The sequence below is a fragment of the Callithrix jacchus genome, chromosome 2, assembly GCF_049354715.1.
Source record: "Callithrix jacchus isolate 240 chromosome 2, calJac240_pri, whole genome shotgun sequence".
Classification (NCBI taxonomy): domain Eukaryota; kingdom Metazoa; phylum Chordata; class Mammalia; order Primates; family Cebidae; genus Callithrix; species Callithrix jacchus.
In genome coordinates, this window is record NC_133503.1 from 21,993,156 (window position 1) to 22,012,922 (window position 19,767).

The window sequence follows — 19,767 nt, forward strand, 5'->3', positions numbered from 1 at the left end:
GTGATATTACACTAAATGTCTCCTTTTTGGCTATCTTCCACCACGATCACCCTACCCTCGTCTTATTTCCCTCGAAGTTTTGGTCCCGGTTATATTTTATTAGTCCCAAGTAGAACCATAAACTAGTTAGAAAACTGGGGGATAGCAGTATAATCCTTAAAAATTGCCATTTTCAACTCTATATGAAATCTAAGATGAGAACTATAATATTTAGGTAGGCTACATATTTACTTTGAAGCAAATTTTAGATCAAACAAAATATTCCTTATAAAATTTAATTCATTTAAAGTGTGACTACTGAGAAATAGTAAGCTTTAAGTAATAACCAAAGAGGCTTTACCCACTGAGAAAACAGGCGGGAAGCACAAACCACTAAGTTAAGATGATAGTACTGGAAGACAGTTTGTCTCAAGTATTTTTGGCAACAAAGAAGGGAAGTTTGTGTCAAAAAACTTCTTCCCTCTTTTCTTCAACTTTTAATGCTTTATTCATTGTATTTAAAACAGAACATTTCAAGTATTTCTAAACAAATTCATATGGCTGCATTGACTTTTTCTGGAAATTGCTTCCCATTAGGCAATAAAGTGGAATTCCTTTAGCACTGGATAACCAAACAAGGAAAGACCCTTACACAATCAGCCATAAAAGTATTTCCCAAAAAAGAATCAAAATTTAAAACTAAACTTTTTTTAAAGAATTGAAACAGTTTCTGAGATTATAAAAATGTATGACTAAGTTCTATGGGTGATCTAGCAATTCTCCTTTATCGCTCTTAGATGATTGCATCTAACACATAATGTATTATTTGTCTCTTTCTACCAAAAGAGAAAGATGAATTCTCAAGAAGAAGTACTTTAATGCAGTAGTTGTCAACCAAGGGGCAATTTTGCTTCGAAGGGATATTCTGCAACGTCTGGAAACATTTTTGGTGGTCACAACTAAGGAGAGGTATTACTAGCACCTATTGGGTAAAGGCTGAAGAGGATGCTAAATATTCTACAATGCATGGGCTAGCCCCTAGAAAAAAAAAGATGAGTCCAAAATGCCAACTGTGCGATACTGAGTAACCTTATTTTCATATAGAAAGGTACAAATGCAAACACATAAATATCAGATTACTATAGGTAACCAATGGAACTATACAGTTTTAGGAAAGAAAACTAAAGAATGATGAAATTAGAATAAAATGCACATATAAATATTATTAATACAAAGTACTTTAAAATGCTATTAGAAAAATAAATTTATATCTAAAAGAGATACAATAATTCTGAGTCTCGGTACTATCCAGACCTTTTCCAATAATTTCTTTTTGGTCTTAGCATTTCTTTCTCCAATGGATCTAGTTTAAACAGGGGCCAGGGAAAATCCACACAGATAGAACACAGACTGATGACTGCCAAGAGCTAGGGAGAAGGGGAGACAGGAATAATTGCTTAATGAGTATTGAGTTTTATTTTGGGGGGACAAAAATGTTTTAGATTTATATAAAGGTGATGGTTGCACAACATTATGAATGTACTATATGCCACTGAATTGCTCACTTTAAAATGATTGATTTTATGTTATATGAATTTTACATTAGAAAAGGGAGAGGTCAGCTCCAAGAGCACTATTCCCAAGGAGAAAGCCACAGAGTGCCCCAGAAGGGCCTCAGTCCCAAGTATTCTTTGTGAGGGGCAAGAAAAGACAGAGAACTGAGTTCCCCACCATGTTTTCTCTACACTGCTTGGTTTTGGTCACATATTACTGACATTTTATAATAAAGCTCAGCAAACTGAACGTTATGCTATAATTTCTGATAGCTGAGATATTTGTTAATTATTGTGCATTATTTGACAGCCTACTTTAGTTTATCCTCTTTTAAAAAACTTCTTTGTCTTTCTTTAGTTTCTTACCTTAAATTCTAATTTCACATAACAAAATTCCTAGGAATAACTAACATTCTCTGTTTCTTTTTAGCTCAAAAAGAAATTACTTAATAGATAAAATGTTGCTGGCACTCTGCTAGGCCCTGCGAATGCTGCACAGTCCACACTAGCATGCAACTTACAAACAGGGAGGGGAGATAAATACTTAGGTCTATAATTATTTAATTATGATGATGATCAGAGCTATAAGAAAAAATAAAGGCTACTGTGAGGATTCTAAAGTCTTATTGATACATAAAAAGATTTTAAGTTCACAGCTATATTTAAAAATTACATCTTTTATTCTCTTTATTTTTAGGTTCTAACTTTTATTAATATTTCTATCTGCCTTTTACCTTTTTATCTTAAATACTATTTTACCTCTCCTATTTCATATGGTTATTATACAAGGTTTTAATGTAACACTATTTCCTTTTCTTTTATCCAGCCCTATATTTCATTTCCTTGTTTTTTAAGCTTTCTCTTAACTTTCTAATCCTTTCCATTATTTTCTTTTTACTTTCTCTATACTCATTATTTTGCGATTTGCTGTGATTATAGGACACTAAGGGAGGTCTGCATTCCAGAAGAATACATAATCAACCTTTACGCCACAATGGTAGCCCTGATGTTAAGCAGTTTCCTCCCACTTGCTCTCTTACTTTGTCCTCCTCTAGGATCCTAGGACTAGCTCTCTAATACCCTACTGCCTCCCACATTCCTGTCCAACCTGAGACTTTGTATCATTCAATCATCACAGTTTCAAAATTAATATCATCCCTAGGCCCCTTAGAACCTTTCCACTTTGCTCAACTCCTCTCTCTCAATACAGTTCCTCAAAAATCCTCCCTTTGGCTGACTCCCCAACAAGCCCCACCTCAATAAAGACAGCCAGGCCTAGAAAACCTGCAGACTCTCTCTTTAGGTCAGCTCAGCTTAGCCTGCTGGACTCAAGGCAATGGTTTTGGTGACAGCTAAACTACCTAGTATGCTACACAGCCACTATGGAGCTGTCTCTTCTGAAAGGGGGATCTAGGCATCCCATCCCAAACTGTAGAGTAGAACTGAAATAAGAATCAGTGTTAACAAAGATCTCTATATCTAACTTATATACATCTTCAAGGCCATCTCATGCTGGCATTGAGAACTCTTGGTTACTCAGTCCCAACAGGGATGGTGATTCACAACATAAGAAAAACAAGACAGTAAGTCTAAATAAGAAAGATCAAAAGTGGGAATTACCCGAAATTCCATGAGTCATCTTAGGTGAAAAATCAGTTCAATGCAAGAATCATAAAATTCTAACTTTTAACAACATCTTATGATTCTCTTAAGTCAGGTGACCTATTCAAGAGAAGCCAAATTTTTTATTTTTAAATATTTAAATGGTAGAATGTATTAAGATCTTCAGAAGCAAGAATTCCTGCCAATCTACTTGTAACTGAATAAAACACTTTCCTTCTTAAATGTTTTTTCATTTGTGGAAGGCTGACAATCACCCCAAGGCACCAATAAACCAAAAAAATCTTTGGAAAATCTACTTCCCTAGTCCTGTAATAACTGCCTCCTTTCCTTTGACTCAAACTGGGGCCATAAGGAAATGTACAAGATCTATGCTCAAGCCTATAATCCCAGCACTTTGGGAGGCCGAAGCAGAAAGTTAAAGGTGGCAGAGGTTAAAGAGTAAGACACCATCCTCCAGGCACCATTTGGAGCAGAGAAAATCAGCCAGGAAGAAATAAAGGAGGAAAACGCAGGAAGAGTAAGCATCTGGGAAATACCTTGGGACTTTGAGAAATAATTAGACAAAACATTAAAGAGAATTGGAGGCCCTGCTTCAACAAGAGGGGCGAAAAACCCAGAAGTGGTGAGAATATGTAAAGCCTTAGCTTTACAAACTGAAAGTACCAGAATATTAACATGTCCATCTCTGGATGGTATAATTTCAGGTGATTATTAACTGCCTTCAAATTTTCTGTATTTTCCAAAAATTGTCTATCGTGAGCACCATAATTTTATAATCAGAAAAAGTTAATGTTTTAAAAAACTGAACAATGAAATTCCTAATATGTAAAAATGCTGTTTCTAAGATTAAATTTCAACTATACCAAAATCTGTTTCCGACTCTTATTATGGCTTGTACTATATACAAGGTAACTGCCACTCCTCTTAGAATTGGAAATGTATTTTATTGGGGCAAATACCTTTCTATCAAAAATTATAAAATTTAAGTTTCAAAAGAAATTATACCTCTAAAATGTATTCCAACCCATTACTTTATAGCGTCACTTTTGGTCCACCTATATTTTAACATTCTGTTCCAAAATAGGAAGCTCATATTCACTGGTAGCCCCAAGTGTTAAAATTTAGGTCTAGCAAACTTAGGTATACAACAATATGGCTAAAGAGACAGAAGTTCTAAGCTACACAATCAACCTCACCAAATAATGTAGATCAATCATTCACTCCACCTGGCTGCATCTTATGCTAATTCTTATACATCATAAACTGACTTCCTAAAGTAATGAAGTCTGTAATTGTTAAACTCTCCCTACAGCCTGTCTTTAGAAATTCTTTTTTCAGGCAATAAAGGAAAGTTCAAGGATATCTTTATAAACATTGCCTTAAGGTTTGTTTCATGTTAAGCTTGTTTTCTAAAGGCAGAAATAAAATGTGAGCACAAACCAGCTATTAATCTTGTGTAAGATTTAGAAAATGAGTATCAAACCAGTTTTGGACCTATCAAAGCCTTAGCTTTACTTAATAGTGTTCATGAAAAGTATTTTACTGGCAAAAGAAAACTTTAAATTCAGTCATACATTTCAAAAATGGGGTTATATTCTTACCTGGAAATCTGATGTCCTGCATAGAGGAGCAGAGCAGTCAAAAAATATAGATAAAGCTGAACCAGATGCTGCCTGGGCAATGTTAGCAGCACCACACTTAAGATATAACCTGTAGCAGAAATTAAGAGAGAGATAAATAACATACAATATTAATTTAGTTTCCCAATTAATTACAATAAAAGAAAGAGCTTGAAATAACTTTCCAAATAGGTTTCAGTATTTTATGAGGTTTTTGACTATACTTACCAAAGTAAGTTTAGCACAGTGACACCGAGTTTTTTGTTGTTGAAAATGTATTTTTCATTTCTTGTTTAGATTTCTCTACCTAATAATCAAATATATTCACACAAATGTATAACACAACTCCTTTCATCATCTACCTTTCCTTGATGTCAACTTACTTGTTTTATGCCAATTCTCTCTTTCTTTCCAGTCCCAGAGGAAGAGCCGTGTATCTTAATGTCTCCCTCTAAAGCTGCCCGTTCCTTGTGATTCAAGACCTTTTTTCTCCAAGCCCTGAAGATCCTCTATCTCCTATACCTTCAGTCGTTCCCGACATCACTCCTTACCTTTGTTTCAAAGAATGTGCAGAACTTTTATCCATCTTGAAAATAAACTTGTTTTCATAGTGATTTCTTTTTCCTATTAACAATTTTTCTCATTCCACTGTCAAATGTTTCAAAAGATCTATACCCAATGCCTCTATTTTCTAAGCATCTATTTCTCCCTTTACCAACTACAATCCTTTTGCAAACTCCCTTAACTCTTTTGCTCTAAAGAAAGTTGGAAGTCAACAATTGCCTACCTGTCACATCTAAGACATCTTGCTTATTGTTGATCCCAAAAATCCAGGCAACTACCATCAAAATGCTGTTACTCTTCAGCTCTGTGACATAGATTTCCTCTTACCCTCTAACTTCTCCCCTTAATTTCTTTTCACCCTTTCCAATAAACTTTCAAAATCTGGTTCCTAAATGACTGTTTTTCTCTATATATACAGTACCTAGTGCAAACAACATGTTTTGTAACTTCAAATATCAGCATCTCTTCCAGAAATGTTATCAACGAAGTTACTGAGAACTTACAATATATTCAAAAACATGTTCTCATTTCTAAGTAGACATCCCATCTCATGACACTTGAGATATATTCCACTTAGATGTTGTCATGTTCAACAAGTACAAACTGTGTTCCCCTCATATTCAACAAGTACAAACTGTGTTCCCCACCTCTTCCCTCAACAAAGTAACTCAGAGTGACTCAAAACCTGAGTCATCTTTTCTCTCTTATCATCAAGTCCTGCTGAGCCTTCCTTGACAAATTCCTCATACGTTACCCCTCCATTCCAATCTCTATGTCCCATACTAATCCGCTCTGCAATGCACAATATACCACCATCCTTCTTTTAGTCTCTTTCTATTCTTGTACACCCTATACTTCAAGCTTGTCCAACCGTGGCCCACGGGCTGCATGTGGCCCAGGACGGCTTTGAATGCAGTCCAACACAAATTCATAAACTTCCTTAAAACATTTTGAGATTTTTTGCAATTTGTTTAAAACTCATAAGCTATCATTAGTGTTAGTATATTTTATGTGTGGCTGAAGACAATTATTTTTCTAATGTGGCCCAGGGAAGCCAAAAGATAGGACACCCCGATATACTTCATTACCAGGGTAATATTCCTAACACCATCACTTTTACTTGACAATTCTCCTGCTCAAAAAGTTATGAACCTGACATTCTAGGTCTTACACAATCTGGACCCAGCTTACCCTTCTATAACCATCTTCCACTTAATTTACGAATCTTTATTAAGGCACAGGTACTCCTACTTATCCCCTAATGCCTCTCCCATGCTGAATCAATCATGCTAAAAGCTAAGGAAACATAAGCGTGCTTGGGACTAAAGAGATAGAACTGAGGATTTCCTACACACCCTTACTACAAGGACCATCCTTCAGAAGCCAGAGATAAGTATTTTTATTTGCTCTTTATTTCTTAAAATAATTTCTCCAATTTTGTTAATCCCTACCTCAAATGACTTTAGGGGTATTTTAAAAGATACATATTACAGTTACTAAGCATTTACACTGATTGTAGGTGAAGGATTTTCTAATGTCTATTACATGAAATTTCTCCTTAAACTCTTTTAACAAAACTGTCATTTTCCGTCCCAGAACGGTCTTGTCTTTTCTTTCTTCTATATATCTCATATAAAATCAGCTGCCAAATCTTCTAGATAAAACATATTCATTTCATCCATTCCTTCAATTATGCATTCATCCAATCCAACATTATTATGTGTAAAGTATGACCCACTTGCATTCCTAGACATGGACAATCCAAAATTAATGTGAATAATAGTCTAGTGAAAAGTTAAGGATGGACAAAAGTAATTATGAGATTGGTGCTACTATAATAAATGAACATTAGGAGGGCTATGGTTAAGTGATTAAGCTTAACTTGGATCTCAAACAGTAAATTGTTCTTTACCAGACTAAGAAGAAAGGGAAACATTCTAGGAAAAGAGAACCACAAGCATGAAAACCATAAAAGCATAAAAGGATATTTCCAGGGGACAGAAAATTCTGTAGGTTAGACTAGAATTCGGTGTTAACAGAAAGATTATTGGGAGATGATGGTGAAAGAACTAGCAGCTAAAGCCTCAATATAAAGTCTAGAAACAATAATCAAGAGTTTAGATTTGGCAAATGGTTCTCAAATTCTTCAGATACCCATTTAGGTAAAAGAATAAAAACCAAAACAACAAAAGCACCATGGCTCATCTATACTCCATTTTCATATTCCAGTGGAAAAATAACTCTGTGATAACAAAATATTTGTATAAGAAAAGTTTGAGAGATTATGAATACTAACTATAAGAGCAGTATGAATGAATCATCTGAACTACAATGTATATATAATCTAATAATTTGAAAAATGCAAGCCAAAAATACTATTGATACAAATATGTATCACAATTCACTCTACGGCATTAACCAAACAATCCATAACAAACTAAGTTTATAATGACAAAGTTAAGTTTTTAAATTATTAACAGTAATTTATAACTAAAAAGCAGCATTTAAAAATGATGACCTAGGCCAGGTGTAGTAGTACACACCTATAATACCAGCTACTCAACTCAGGATGCTGAGGTGGAAGGACCACTTGAGCCCAGGAATTCAAGGTTACAGTGAAGTATGATCACACCACTGCACTCCAGTCTGGGTGACAGAGCATGACCCTGTCACTATAAAAAATAAGGGCTGGATGTATTGGCTCCCATCTGTAATCCCAGCACTTTGGGAGGCCAAAGCAAGAGGATCACTTGAGCTTAGGAGTTTGAGACCAGCCTGGGTAACATGGCAAACTCCTGTCTCTACTAAAAATACAAAAAATTATCCAGGTGTGGTAGCACATACCTGTGGTCCCACCTACTCAGGAGGCTGAGGTGGGAGGATCACATGAGACCAGAAGATCAAAGCTGCAGTGAGCAAAGATCGCACCACTGCATTCCAATCTGGGTGACAGTGAGACTCTGTCTCTAAATAAATAAACACATAAGTAAAAATAAAATAGAAATGATGACCTATGAGAACAGACTGTGAAAACAGAAAATAAATAAATAAATAAATGAAAATGATGACCTGCTTAAAACAACACTGATGAATCTAATAATTTCTGCTATTTAAACATGATGGTAGTTATAGGGTAAACATACCTGACAGCAATAATTTAAGCATACACTGAGACTGACCCTATATGGCAGATGTACCTAAAAGTGTGGTCTAAGCTAGGGAATCCAGGAGAGGCCAATCCAGAGATTCCTTCCTTGTCTATGAGGAATATCTGAGCCCCTGGTGCATCCTGTGGAACACTAGCCACACAGGGGATTAGGCTCTGAGTTTCAGGATGAATGAAGGTTGTCATGTGGAGGCTGTTAGGGAAAAGATGCTAAGTAAAAATACTATATACACTGCATGCTTTTTGCAAGAAGTTGCAGTTCTGTCCAGCCCACTGCCACTGGATTCTCTTCCCTGTATGTAAGCCTGCAAACAACAACAACAAACCATGTCTGGTTTGCTGGCTCTGGGTGTCTTCTTCAGCCTCTTCAACCTGGTGTCATCTCCCAGAGGAGCCCACAGGGGTTCAGCACAACAGCAGGACTGGAGAGAAAATGAGAGCCTGGCTTATAACTGTTTTTGGGTATGGAGTTGCCAGTCAGTTATGAGATACATATTTAAATAGGTCTTAGTGGTTATCTACAGGTGAGAACAAGGAAGTGAAGATGCATTGTTTCTAGCTTGGGTAATCAAGAAGACAGCTTTGCTATTAAGACAGTAAACACGGAGGAGGAGTTGTTCTGAGGTGAGATAAAGGTGATGAGTTTGGTGACTGACAAGTTGAAATGTCTACAGGCTATTTAGGTGAAAATGTCTAACAAGTAATTCAAAAATCAATTCCTTCAGAGCTGGCACAGTGGCTAATATCCATAATCCTAGCAGTTTGGGAGGCCGAGGCAGGAGGATCACTTTAGGCCAGGAGTTTGAGACCAGTCTGGGTAAAGAAATGAGACCTTGATATACGTCTTTAGTCCCAGCTACTCCAGTGGCTAAGGGTTACTTGAGCCCAAGAGTCTGAGACTGCAGTGAGCCATAATCACACTACTACACTCCAACCTGGGCAAGAATGAGACTCTTTCATGTACATACATACGTACATATAAAATTCATTCATTATCAGGCACCAGCAATGTGCTGGGAATACTGAGATAACAACCCCCTTCTTACCTTAAAGGAGCTCACAATCAATTAACAGTTGGGAAAATAGATAAGCATATGGACCCTTAGAATGCAGCATAATAATTGCTATGGTAGAGATGTGAACAGGTTCCATGGAATCACAGAGAAAGAACATCAATTCCAGACAACAGTGGTCAAACAGCAGTATAAACTGGAGACAGAGATTTGCAGCCAAAACTATGTGAGGTCACTCAAACAATAAAAGATTAAAATTAAACACAAATTGTGGGCAATATCAACACTTAAGAAGTCTAAAGAAAACAAAACAATCAGAAGCAATGGTCAGTTAGGAGAAGAATCGGGGGAAAAAATTTTCAAGAAAGAGGAAGTGGTAAACAGCTCGATAAACAGAAAAGTCTGTAGAATGAGAACCTAAGAGAGGCTTGAATTTTACATTTTTAAGTCACTAATGATTTTAGTGATGGTAGTTTCAATAAGATTTTCATATCCATTTTTTCCTTTCTAATTTCTACGTTGCCAGTTCTGGCTCTCATTACCTCTTGCCTAAAATCCTAACTGGCCTTCTTACCTCCAATTTCTCCCCTCTCCAATCCATCATCCATAAAACACTGCCTAATGAATCTAAAAATGCAGCTCACCTGCTCTAGAATTCTCACTGACACACCGTAACCTATAGAATTAAGTACACTATCTGTGGTATGTATTCAAGACTCTTCACAAAAGCCCTAGACTACCTTACCAATATTACTTCTATTCCTCTTTTCATATCCTACACTCCAAAAAACAGGGGACAGTCACTTCTCTTTCAGCAGAACCCATCTTCTAAGTTTGAAGATACAATTACATTCCACAAATACAAACTTTATTGCTCCCTACCTTAATTTTTAAGCTCCTTAATTACAAACAACTAGAAGATATAAAGAGGGAAAAACTCCCACTTACGATAGCAATAAAAAAGACAAAATACCTCTCTAGGTATTAACAATAAATGTCTAAGACATATATGAAAAATCTTTAAAACATTCCAGAAGTACTCAAAATCTTAAACATAGAAAGACTTTCTCTGTTCTTGCATAGAATAGACTTAGAATCTGAAAGCTATCTCTTCACCCTGAGTTAAAAACTGAATAATAATGCAGTCAGGGACAGGGCTGCACACTTGTAGTCAGAGACTCAGGAGGCTGCTGCAGGAGAATCATGAGCCCAGGAGTTCCAGGACAGCCTGGGCAACACAGCAAGAGCCCATGCTCCCCATCCACTCTAAAAATTAATAATGCAATCTCAATAAAAAAATCAAATGGGTTGCTTTGTTTTTGGAATGAGACCTAGACAATATTGAGAGTAGACAATTCTTAAATTCACACAGAAAACTAACCATAAAAAAAAAAAGGTGTGAGGAGTAAATAAATAAAACGGAAGGGACTAACCTTATTGGACAGTAAAATATAATCAAAACCCTCAACAAATAAGACAGTGTGTTCATAGTTCACAAACAGGCAGACACACTAAAGGAAGAGAAGTCCAAAAATAAAACAAAATACATGTGAGAATTCAGAATTCAGTATATAATAGGAAAAAATGAACTAAACAATTAAAAAATAAAATTTTACCTATAACACACTATTCATACAGATAAATGAAGCAAAGATTAAAATATAAAAATAAAAACACAAAAAATAGTAAGATAAAACACAACAGAATTCTTTATAAACTCAAAAATCAGGAAGGCTTTTTTTCTTGCTCTATCACCCAAGTTGGAGTGATAGCAGAGACTGAGTTTCACCATGTTGGCCAGGCTGGTCTCGAACGCCTGATCCCAGGTGATCTATCCGCCTCAGCCTCCCAAAGTGCTGGGATTACAAGAGTGAGCCACCGCACCCAGCAAAAGAAGGCTTTTCTAATTGACTCAAAGTACTAAAGCTTAAGGAAAAAATGGTAAATTCAATCACAAAAAAACCTTCTAAACGTCAAAAGATCATAAGCAAAATCACTGAGTTGAAACTGGAAAAATGATTTTCAACTTATCACATAGGATTAATTTTTGTAAAATATACCAAATTCCCACAAATTGGTAAAAAGTGGTCAGGGGATATAAACTGACACTCTTAAAAAAGAAAATACAGATTTGTCTTAAATATGTGTAAGTTCATTCATAGTAGAAATGCAAACTAAAACTAAGTTGAGTTCAAAAAATCAATTTTCCACCTACTGGAGTAGCCAAAATATGTGTGCTAACAGGCTGTTTTGATAAGAATATGGGATTGTAGGAACTCTTAACCACTGTTTTTGGAGTTACAAAATAGTAAAACCCTATGGAAAGTACTGTATGTCAACACTTCAAATATACATAAGTTAACCCTAGAACAACAAAGGTTTAAACTGTGAGAGTCCACTTACATGTGGATTTTTTTTCAACCAAACTGTTACGGAAAACACAGTATTTGCAACAATGCAAAACCCACACATACAGAGGGCCAAACTTGCATACACAGTTCTACAGGGTCAACTGAGAGACCTGAATATGTGCAGATTTTGGTATGCGTGGGCATCTTGGAACTGATCTCCAGCATATACCGAGGAGTAACTATACTCTCTAAGCCAGGAACTTACTTCTTGTAACTCAGCCCAAGGTTCTATTTGTACTTGTTGAAATTATAGCTATACAAAGTTATTTAGCACAACACTGTACAAAATAGCAGAAGGCAGGCTATCTAAAAGGTCCACCAATGGAGTAATTAGTTCCATAAATTATGGTAGATCCACATGAGGATACTACGTCAATGTAAAATGCAATTGAGAAGAGAAGAAATGAGCCCTCAACATTTATTCAGAGTCGCAAGATTTGGCAGATTGTCATCATAAAAAAAGAGTACAACACTCTATTTCATAAATATTTAAATACAGTAGTTATGGTTCCATAATACATCAAGAAACAAATAGAAAACATGGTTCAGAGCCACGTATACCATGGTAATATCTGTATAAATAGGGGAAAAATATATATATTTTATATTTACTTATGTATACATAAAAATAGCTCAAGAATCATACAGAAGGAAGTAGATGCTACTTGGTGTTCAGAGTAAGAACTTAGTGAATGAATAACAGATGGGAGGGAGATACTTTAAATACTTTTTATGTTTTTTGATTTCTGAACATAAATATATTATCTATTTTATTAAGGTGAAATTTGATTTATATTTGAGGGTGAAATTCTGTAAACAAGAGCATTACATAAACACTAGGTAATACTTTGAAAAAGGTAACTCCAACCAAAAAATTGTTGAAGCTGAAAATATCTGTTCATGCAACCACTGAGCTTACTCTACTTTGGCATGGTGTAAGTGTATTTAAGAGGGCTCAACTGAGTTTCCAAAATTATAAGCCAGAATATGAACTTCAATTGTACTGAACACAGTCAGTTTCTAACATTAATATTTCTGGTTATCAGGCAGCTGTTTTTATTATAAATATTTCAACCTGTGCTCGCTTCGGCAGCACATATACTAAAATTGGAACGATACAAAGAAGATTAGCATGGCCCCTGCGCAAGGATGACACGCAAATTCGTGAAGCGTTCCATATTTTTAATTAACTCCAGATGGATTAAAGACTTAAACATAAGACCTGGCACCATAAAAACCCTAGAAGAAAATCTAGGCAAAACTATCCAGGACATAGGAGTAGGCAAGGACTTCATGAACAAAACACCAAAAGCATTAGCAACAAAGGCCAAAATAGACAAATGGGACCTAATCAAACTCCACAGCTTCTGCACGGCAGAAGAAACAGTCACTAGAGTGAATCAGCAACCAACAGAATGAAAAAAAATTTTTGCAGTTTACCCATCAGACAAAGGGCTGATATCCAGAATTTACAAAGAACTCAAACAGATTTACAGGAAAAAAACAAACAAGCCCATTCAAAAATGGGCAAGGGATATGAACAGACACTTTATGAAAGAAGACATATATGAGGCCAACAATCATATGAAAAAGTGCTCATCGTCACTGGTCATCAGAGAGATGCAAATCAAAACCACATTGAGATACCATCTCACGCCAGTTAGAATGGCGATCGTTAAAAAATCTGGAGACAACAGATGCTGGAGAGGATGTGGAGAAAAAGGAACACTTTTACACTGTTGGTGGGAGTGTAAATTAGTTCAACCATTGTGGAAGACAGTGTGGCGATTCCTCAAGGCCTTAGAAATAGAAATTCCATTTGACCCAGCAACGGATTGCTGGGTATATAGCCAAAGGACTATAAATCGTTCTACTATAAGGACACATGCACACGAATGTTCATTGCAGCCCTGTTTACAATAGCAAAGACTTGGAACCAACCCAAATGCCCATCGATGATAGACTGGATTGGGAAAATGTGGCACATATACACCATGGAATATTATGCAGCAATCAGAAATGATGAGTTCGTGTCGTTTGTAGGGACATGGATGAATCTGGAGAACATCATTCTCAGCAAACTGACACAAGAACAGAAAATGAAATACTGCATATTCTCACTCATAGGCGGGTGATGAAAAATGAGAACACATGGACACAGGGAGGAGAGTACTAAACACTGGGGTCTATTGGGGGGAAAAGGGGAGGGCCAGTGCGGGGGGGTGGGGAGGGATAGCCTGGGGAGAAATGCCAAATGTGGGTGAAGGGGAGAAAGGAAGCAAAACACACTGCCATGTGTGTACCTAGGCAACTGTCTTGCATGTTCTGCACATGTACCCCAAAACCTAAAATGCAATAAAAAATTTAAAATAATAAATAAATAAATATTTCAACCTAATCAGAAATAATATATAAGCACATTTTTAAAACTACAGTTATGTATGACTTTACTGATTAAGCTAAAAATCTAAGCCAAGTACCCAATTGTTCTACAACTGACTGGAATTACTTTCCATAAACTGGCTAACATACAAAGCCTTTAATAAAAGGCTGAGAATTATAGTGTTTTGCAACATAGAGGAACCTTCTCACTTCAGAGACCTTCCCAAGGTAATGCCATCCACAAAAGATGAGTTTATTGAACCAAAATGTTTTGTTTCTAGTGTGCTGTCTTTTCTACTACATCATACTTCTTTCCACAATGGCTTACCTGGTACTCTCTTAGGGATGTAAGGGGTTCTCAAGGCTAAGTTTTAGAACCCAGGAAGTCCTTTTATAGATAAAAATAAATCTCAGAGAGACAGGACAACTCTTCATGACTTTATAAAAAATATACTTTGTGACAGGCAACTATAATAATATTAGCAAAACAAATATAGTACCATTGAAACCATGTCTGGAACTCTGCAGTCACAACATTAATAAAATATATTGCCATATACATTAAAAATAAACCAAAACTTAACCTAAAAAGGATTATGACTTTTATTCTAGATAAATTTTATGTTTCATGCTTGTATTTCGTGACTTTAATTTCTTTAATCTTTCATCATTATTTTTACCACTAACCACAGAGCATATCAATGATAAGTTATATTTTTCTTGAAAGGGGATTCAAGCAAAAAAAAAAAAAAAAAAGATTATAGTTCCAGGATTTTTTTTTTATGGAACAAATTATAGTATCATTTCCCACATTTCATTTAGCTGAACACTTTATCTTCAGCTGATGTTAATGTTTTAGTTTGTCTCAGGGAACAATAAAGAATGTTGCATTTTAAAAAAGCTTACTTTCTGAATTACTACCAAATCCCAAAACAAGGACAAATTAGAAGGAACCAAATGTCTCTAAAAGTATTTATCATTGTTTATATTTCATCACACTAAAATCTAAAATGTTTTCTTCTGCCATCCAGTTTTATCCAGTAAAATAAATCCAATACTCTCTACTTTATTCTTGCCTTAATAATTCATATGCAATGGTAAGACAAAACTGTCAACAAGATTCATAAACAGTCATCAATAATTATATCACTATCATATTAATGAAAATTAATTTTATCTTACCCAAATTCAAAAATATACAAAGACATAAATCAGAATGCTCACTGTAAGATTAGAAAATGTGATATAAACACTCACCTACATAATGCATATTAAGAGCCAAATACTTATACTGGAAAAGAGGGTTATTATTGAGGCTACTTCTTTGGATCTGCTGGAAAAAGGAGCTGACATCCCATCTGTACAGGACATCCAACAGCATGATGCTTGGCACCCTCAGGGCCACGTTTAACACTGCCTCCAGTTTCTCCTTTGCAGCCATGTTTTGTTTTGTTTTTTTCTTGGAGAAGACCTAAAATTTAGAACAAACAATATATAAAAATAAAAAGTCAATACAAATAGCTTTTAGATATCCTTTTATGAATCTAATGGGTTGTCACATACTGTACAAAACTATGTGAGAATGTGTAATACTATTTCTCCGCCACATTTACTATTTTTAGATTATATTCATGAAATAATCTCTGTATAGTGGTTTCACATTGGCCCATTCAGGTCTGCCCAATCTTTTAATTCTGATCAAATGTTCAGACCTCAAAACTAATTTTTTAAAAGGCCACAAACTCCAAATCTAGGAACTTAGCAACAAAACACTCTATAAGACTACTGTAACTTGTATACAAGTCACTTGAAAAATTCACTGACTCCTATAAAATTGAGATTTAAGTAGCTAGTAAGAGGGCAAATTTTGACTATTTATACTTGAAAAAGCCTAGGCAATTCAATAGAAACTTGATAACTGCACACTTAGTTTGCAGCATCTTGTACTCTATCCTTTTCTTTATTCACTTAATCAAAACTGAAGCACTAAATTTACAATTTAGAGAATTCATTAGATACAGGTAGAGGAAAACATTATTATTTACAATATCATTTCCTTGAATCTTTAAAATTAAACATGGCCTAAAATTCCCATAATCTGACTTCAAAGTGTTCATCAAATACTCATCAAATTCTTCCCTTGATACACAGTTAAGCAGGCACATGGAAGAAGCCAGGTATTGAGTCTGCAGCCCATCTCTGCATAGACCTTGATAAGTAGTGGGGGGTGGGGACAGGGAAGGAAGAAATAAAAGGCAGTTAGTTATCAGGACCATTTACTATTTAAAGGAACAATTCAGGCTGGGGCCTGTAATCCCAACACTTTGGGAGGTGGAGGCGGGTGGAACTTGAGGTCAGGAGTTCGAGACCAGCCTGGCCAACACAGTGAAACCCTGTCTCCACTAAAAATACAAAAATTAGCTGGGCGTGGTGGCACAGGCCTGTAGTCCCAGCTACTCAGGAAGCTGAGGCAGGAGAATTACTTGAACCCAGGAAGCGGAGGTTGCAGTGAGCCGAGATCACGCCACTGCACTGCAGCGTGGCAACAGAGCAAGACTCCATCTTAAATAAATAAATAATTCGATGCCATGCTGCTTTATGATAGAGCTTCAAATTAATCCCAAAAAAATTATAAAATAGGGCAAACAACGCCAGACACGTGACTCACGCCTGTAATCCCAGCACTTTATAAATCAAGGCAGCTGGATCACAAGGTCAGGAGTTCGAGACCAGCCTGGCCAATATAGTGAAACCTCATGTACTAAAATTACAAAAATTAGCTGGGTGTAGTGGCAGGCACCTGTAGTCCCTGCTACTAGGGAGGTTGAGGTAGAAGAATTGCTTGAACCCGTAGGCAGAAGTTGCAGTGAGCCAAGATCACACCACTGCACTCCAGCCTGGGCAAAAGGGCAAGATTCGGTCTCAAAAAAAAAAAAAAAATAGGGCAAACAAAAGTAGATAAAGAACAATTTAAAGACTAAAGATAATTCTGGATTGTTGGCTCTGACAATATCCTTTTAAGAATTTTGCTGAGAAAGCTAAACACATTTCCAGCTTTGGCAGTAATTTCAGACATTACAGGACAAACGAAAACATTTATTTCTGCAGAAAATTATAGTGACAGATTGCTATGCTATGGTTAAATATTTGTCAGTATTTCCATCTTACCCTCCAATTTCATAGCTTCCTAGTTCAGATAGTAAAAAGCTAAAGACAATTCAACTTGGCAAATAGTTAATAAAAGCTTTTCAATGACCATTCCCATAACCCAAATGTTTTATATATATATAGCCTACCAATAATATAGACTTAACATTTTTATAGATAAGTATTGCAATTCTGATTACTTCACGTGAACAAGATCATTTTGATAATTTTCCTACAGAAGACAAAATAATATTGTAAAAATCAAAACTAAATATCATGTCCTAACGGGGAAAAAATGCACTGACAAGTAAAATCTCTAACCTTTAACATTTATTGCAAACCACACCACTGAGCAATCTAAACTGAACTTCTCAAAGCCTATGTTATTATTTTTTTAAGCCCAGGAAAAAAATATTCACAGAAATTGTTGGTTAAAAAGTTTAATGTGTTTTTTAATGTGCATAAGCCATCTAGATAGCTTTGGGAATTACACAGGAAATAAATACTTACTTTGGTGAGCAAACTGATTAATTCAATACCCTCTTAGGAACTTACTTCAAAGTAATATGAATAGATTTTCCTACAAACCACCAGCCACTGTGAAAATCACCATGTACTGACATGACAGTATTACTGACAGTCTCTATACTATAAAGGAAAAGTAACTTTTTCCATATTCTGGAATCCAACATAAATCACTACCTCTGTTTTTGTAAGTAACAAGGCAGGGAGGAGCTATTACTGAGTTAACACTTATAGCCCATATTTATTTCATTTGATTTGGAACCTTCCTCCTGTTTCAATATTTTGCTATTTTAAAATGTACCCATGTTCACTATTTACTGTGGCTCCTACACGGGTAAAGAAGAAAATTTGAGCTAAACAAGTTGCTAATCCTGCTTTAGAAATCAAGATCTGCTAGAGGAAAAAAACCTTCCTAATCCGTACAGAGGATCATCTCTATTAAAAAGTCCCTTAGCAGAATGGTATATGTTCCCTCAATTTCCACCCACCACTCCTGCCTAACAAATATAATAAGAAACAGAAAATAGGACATATTTCTATTTCTACAAAAAAAAAAAAAAGAAAATACTGGGTCCCGAAAGCTGTCAATATAGAACAATATCCAAGAAAGATACCCAACTCCACTACATAGCCAACTCAAGACTGAAATGTTTTTAAGAAGGACTTTGGATAGAATTAAGTAATGAATTTGTTGCTTACTAAACGTTTTTTTTTAATACGTGAGTGATATTTTAGCAAGTCAGTGGCAAGCTGGTCATGTGTGAGGGCACTGAGAAAACAAATTTAATACAGAGAAAAATCAAAGTGAAAAAAATTTTCAAAACCTTTGAACCTTTCTAAAGTAAAAGTCCACATGATAGTTACCATCACAAACAGGTACTGTACACTACACTTTAGCACCACACACTAAACTAATATCAAAACAAAACTTTAAAATATTCATCTTCTTTGCAGGTACTTGCAACTACTCACACCTGCCAAATCACTCTATTAAACAAACACGAAGTAAAATGGAGCCTTCTATCCTGAGCTAGAGAATACCTTTATAATATTACCTCATTTACCTTACTCCAGATTTATGTCAGACAGAGCTAATGAGCATACTCATTATGAGTATGAGAGGAGAGCTCAAAATTCTCTTAAAAACAAAACAATACCAAATAATCCTACAAAATCAGGAGAGCTGAAAGAAGAGAAAACTGAAAAACCAAAACCCAATATATAAAGTTCCTATACTGTTTTACCTTTGATGCAAGACCTTAAAACTTCCTCCTTGAACTCTGAAAGGAACTGGGAAAGTAATACTCCAACATGATATCTCTGCAGGTAACATAAACTAAATGTGACTCAAACTTAAAGATGTTTTATACAGTTAAACAGCTAAAAACAAAAAGAAAAAAAAAAAAAAGACACTTCTTTCCAAAACCCACACGAGAGGTTCAACAAATGATAACCAAAAAGGAGACCACAACGATTTCATTAAATGACTTTCTCAGGCTTGGAAGCAGCAATCGGTACTTACAGAAACAGTAATGTCTTGTAGAAATATAATGTTGTACAGTTTACCATTCAGATTTGTAGGCTAGAAAACATAGGGGACTTCATTCTACACTTTCCTGAAAATATGGCATTTTAGTTTTGAATATGAAGAAACCAAACAAATCGTCCTGAATAAGAAAAATGCAGGTTTTTTAAAGTCACAGCTAATCTCTGCTGAAGACTTACGTAAAATAAGAGAAATGAAAAATGCGATTTTACCAAAAAAAAAAGTACTCACATCTCCTA

General features: G+C 35.6%; 1 protein-coding gene and 1 non-coding gene across 2 annotated transcripts in view; one reads left to right on the forward strand and one right to left on the reverse strand.

The window, feature by feature from the left end:
* RNF145 (ring finger protein 145) overlaps positions 1 to 19,767 on the reverse strand; it is a 111,567-nt gene that overhangs the window by 25,788 nt on the left and 66,012 nt on the right. Inside the window, 2 exon segments of the mRNA XM_002806589.7 lie at positions 4,757 to 4,865; positions 15,568 to 15,781. Of these exon segments, the coding sequence (XP_002806635.4) occupies positions 4,757 to 4,865; positions 15,568 to 15,781 (323 nt within the window).
* On the forward strand, positions 13,006 to 13,112 carry LOC118151773 (U6 spliceosomal RNA). Its single transcript, XR_004740184.1, has one exon. It is a non-coding gene; the product is annotated as a U6 spliceosomal RNA (small nuclear RNA).